This window comes from Chelonus insularis, unplaced genomic scaffold (genome assembly GCF_013357705.1).
Source record: "Chelonus insularis isolate UGA/USDA-ARS -01 unplaced genomic scaffold, ASM1335770v1 contig_88_pilon, whole genome shotgun sequence".
NCBI lineage: Eukaryota > Metazoa > Arthropoda > Insecta > Hymenoptera > Braconidae > Chelonus > Chelonus insularis.
Window position 1 is genome coordinate 1834807 of NW_023276776.1, and position 4361 is coordinate 1839167.

At 25.3% G+C, this 4361-nt stretch overlaps 1 protein-coding gene across 1 annotated transcript; it reads left to right on the plus strand.

Moving 5' to 3' along the window:
- Positions 1-318: 318 nt before the first annotated feature.
- Sugb (Sugar baby) lies at positions 319-3688 on the plus strand. The gene is made up of 9 exons (XM_035091712.1): positions 319-373; positions 444-587; positions 663-773; positions 868-1223; positions 1475-1633; positions 1757-2227; positions 2301-2799; positions 2875-3042; positions 3363-3688. Exons 3-9 carry the CDS (start codon positions 710-712, stop codon positions 3431-3433), a joined length of 1788 nt encoding a protein of 595 aa, XP_034947603.1. The 5' UTR covers positions 319-373; positions 444-587; positions 663-709; the 3' UTR covers positions 3434-3688.
- Positions 3689-4361: the final 673 nt, after the last annotated feature.

Below are 4361 nucleotides of genomic sequence, written 5' to 3' on the forward strand. Positions count from 1 at the left end.
TCATTATAAGTGGTTATTTTTTTTTTTATTGGTCATAAAAAAGGGTTGAAACCAATTAAAATTATTAACGTATATATTGATAAGCTTCTGTTCATCTTTCTAACTCCCCACTTAGTAGTTGAGTTCAATTTCTTCCATACACACACGTAATATGATATACAAATTCTTGCAGTGTGCTTTTAGCAGCCATCAGAAGAGCACTTGTTAAAATTATTCAAACTTAACCTTATATTATTATTTCAAATTATGGCTGTATTTCTATTTTTTCCATCAAACTCAATAACTATTGCAATAAATTAAACAAAAAATTGTGATAAATACAATTTTTAAATTTTTACAATAGTTTTTTTAATCAATCGTAATAAAGATCAAAGTAATTATAAAAAAGTAAAATAATCAGTGAGTTGTAAATTATTAATTTTTTTTTTTTTTCGTTTTTATAGTGGGCGTAAACATTGATAAGAAATGATAAAATCAATAATAAAATTAACTATTATTTAGTGAAATTATCCTTTTACAATTTATGGTAACAGAATTCATCATTTCAATCGAATCCAAATTTAACCACGTTTCATCGCGGATCAAAGGTTAAAACTTTCTTATTTAATAAATATCATTTTTTATAAACAATTTAACTAAAAAATTTTTTCTTATTATTATAGGAAAGCAATTTTATTGAAATAAGTAAAGACTAACACTTTCTACAAAAATGTCACAAAGATTCAATTCCAAATTACTGCCTATGAAGGCTCATTATTTTTTATATAATGCAGGTAAATACTTTAAAATTAAATGTTATAAATTAAAAATCAATTCAAACATTGTTAACTTAATGATTTTTATAATAAAATTGTAAATTATTTTTAGGCATTGCACCAATAGTACCATTTTTACCAACAATTGCAAAGCAATTAGGATTTTCTAGCTTTCTTGTTGGAAAAATTTATATGATTTTACCTATTTCTGGACTTATAGCGAAACCTTTATTTGGTATTCTCGCTGATAAATATAAATTACACAAAACACTTCTTCTCACGTTTGAAGTGATTCTTACTATTGCATTTTTTTCTATTTATTTTATTCCTGAAATACATGAGCCAGTTGGAAAAGTCGATTTGACTTGTGAAGGAGTAGCTTTTTTGGAAGTTTGTTCATCCAAAACATTTAGTGATGAATCTATACGAGGTGTTATTAATGATAATAATAATAACGTTCAATGTAAGGTGAGTTAAGACTTAATTATTGATTAAAAAAAATTTTTAAATAAATAAAGCAATATTTTTTTCAATAAATAAATTCTAAAAAATATTTTGAATAATTAAGCAAGTGTAAGATATTTAATATTAAATTGGATAGATGGCAATTCATGATTTAGACAATTAAATTGATATGATCAATTAGGATATTTATAACAGCAAATAGATAAGAATTTATATCGAATTTTATTGGTAGTAATTGCTGAATTATATTACAGATTTCGTGTGATGTTTTATCACAACATAATACATCATCCTATAATGTACTATGTCATGAGTGGGGAGTGTCTCAATTTTGTAAATTCACCAACACCAGTATTTTGGACGACTCGAGGTTTGACTTCACCGCAGTATTCAACATGAGTGATGATTTGAAAGTAAAGCGCACGCTAATCCGTTAAATGTAGAATCAAGAAAACCAGATACAGAATTTTTAACTATGATTATTATAAGGAATTTAAATTTCCTCTTTGAAATTTAAAATTAGCATCTTATTACAGGTGAAAAACTGTGTAGATATTCGAGTAAGAAATGCCATATTTGATAACACTAATACAACTTATCGACCCAAATGTGAAAAACTTTTTGCCACAACTTGTACAATGAGCTGTCCAGGAGTAAAACAAATGGAAAAGCTTTTAAAAGAAATTGATATCAGTAAAGAAAGCCAAACATCAACATATCAATTTCATTTATTTTTATGGGCTGCAGTGATAAGCTGGGTTGGAATGGCAGTTATTGTGATTATTGCTGATGCCATTTGCATGGGTCTTTTAAGTGATGATCGAAAAAAAGATTATGGAAAACAAAAAATGTGGGGTTGTATTGGATTTGGAATTTTTAATATTGCCGCTGGATATCTAGTAGATATTTTTAGTCAAGGAGATGAAAATAAAAACTATTCTTGTATTTTTTACATCATGTTGATTTTCATGATTTTTGATATGATTGTTTCTTTAACACTAAACGGGGTAAATTGAATTTTCATATTTTATTAGTTATAAATTGTTAAAAAGAAATTTTTAACCAATATTTTTATTTTAGGAATCAGCAGATGAATTTGAAGAATATTTATCAGTATTTTGGGAGTTAGGACCATTAGGAAGAGAAGGTCGTGTTTTAGTTTTTATTTTTTGGTGTATTGGAGCAGGAATGTGTACTGGAGTTGTTTGGAATTTTTTATTTTGGTACACTGAAGAATTAGTTACAGCAGATCAAAAAGATTGGTTAAAAACTCTTCAAGGATTAATGACTGGAGTCCAGTGTTTTCTTGGAGAATTACCATTTAATTTCATTTCTGGCCAAATACTTAAAAAACTCGGACATTTAAATGTTATGAGTTTAGTACTGATTATTTATGCAATAAGATTTATGGCTTATAGTTTAATTAAAAATCCTTGGCTATTTCTTGGCGTTGAAATTCTTCATGGACCTACCCTTGGACTTTCTTGGCCCACAATGGTGGCCTATGGAGATAAAATCGCTCCTTCTGGTACTCGTGCTACAATGCAAGGACTTGTTGGAGCTGTTTTCGAGGGCATTGGTATGTAAACTTTTATTAAAATAAATAATTATTATTATTCAATTTATATTAATTATTAATTCATACTGATTATAGGAGTATCAACAGGGAGCATAATCTGCGGTTACTTAATAGATACTTATGGAGGAGAGGCAACATTTCGTACTTTTTCAATTGGAGCTTTGGTTTGGTTGAGTATTTATTGGATATTTCAAGTATTATTACGGCAAGCCAAAGCTTATCCACTACATCAAGGTCATAGTCGTAAGTGGTGGAATATATTTTTCTAGCAAGTTTGAAAAATTAGTATTATTAGTAGTATTTTCATAATCAGTATTTGATTTATTTATTATAAGATAATAAACGAAATATTTTTTTTTATCATTTGAGCTATAATTTTTATTATCACTCCATCATCCCATTAATATTTCACAAATCTTATTTAAGATTACTTTTTATTGCGATCATAGTGATTATTTACGTTTTAAGAAATATAATAATGATAATTACGATAATATTATTATCAGTATTATTAAGAATTCCTTTTTTAAAGTTATGTCTATTTTAAATGAATTTGATTTCAGATTTGGCAAGCTATGCAACTCCAAATGAAGCAATACTTATGACAATGAGCCAAGAACTTCAAACGTATTAAATAATACTAAGGTTTTACTTTTAAAATTAAAATAAGATTTTAAAATATTTTTATTAATTAGATTCCTAGCTAAAATAGATAGAAGTATTTAATTTTCTGGAGTTGGAATCTTTTAAAAGGGCACAATTTAGCTTCTAGTCTTCATTACACGTATAATTGGAAGAATGATAATTATGTGATTATTTTTGTTATTAATAGTGAATTTATTGAATATTTATTCAATAAATTTAATAGAGGATCAACATTTAAATTTAAAAAGAATGGATTCAAAATTAAACTATTGAGTTTTCTACAACTTTATAAAAGTAATCAAGAAAAATGTCATGAATTCATTGGAAATTTAGTAAGTAATAAGAAAATAATTTTTTACTAAATGTTTCATTAATTTATCGTAAGATTTGAATAAAAGAATAAACCTTTTGTACATAATTTTCCTTCTTTTACTTTTTATAAGTCTTTATATAGCGACATATAAATATAAGTGTGAATGAAATGTAATTTTATTAATAGATAACAGCAAATTAATTAATAATCAACAAAAATGAATTTAAAAAAATTAGAATTAGCTTTCGGGGTTTCATTTAAAATAAATATCAATGACTCATCTTGGTAAAAGGAAATAATTCAATTCATTTTGGATATTAACGTAGTAATTTTAGTAAAATATTCGATTGAATTAAAGTTTTATTTTCGTTGACATATTATTTTATAAACGTAATTTAATAAACAAAAATGATCATATTAATCAAAAGTCAAAGTTTGATATTAATATTAAGTTACTATGATTTTGATCTGTTTAATTATTATTAACTATTTCATTATCAAGTCTGTTATCATGTTTTCAAACAAAGTAATACTTTTGCGATAAAAATATCTCTTTTTAGATTAATTCAGTTTATAAGAATTTTGATTATTTATTAAATAATTA

What these genes read in the sequence shown, in the direction of transcription:
- Sugb (XM_035091712.1), top strand. Translation starts at nt 710, where the DNA reads ATGTCACAAAGATTCAATTCCAAATTACTGCCTATGAAGGCTCATTAT. An exon ending in ACATGAGTGATGATTTGAAA is followed by an intron (nt 1,634 to 1,756) that starts GTAAAGCGCACG and finishes ATCTTATTACAG; the next exon opens with GTGAAAAACTGTGTAGATAT. An exon ending in TTTCTTTAACACTAAACGGG is followed by an intron (nt 2,228 to 2,300) that starts GTAAATTGAATT and finishes TTTTTATTTTAG; the next exon opens with GAATCAGCAGATGAATTTGA.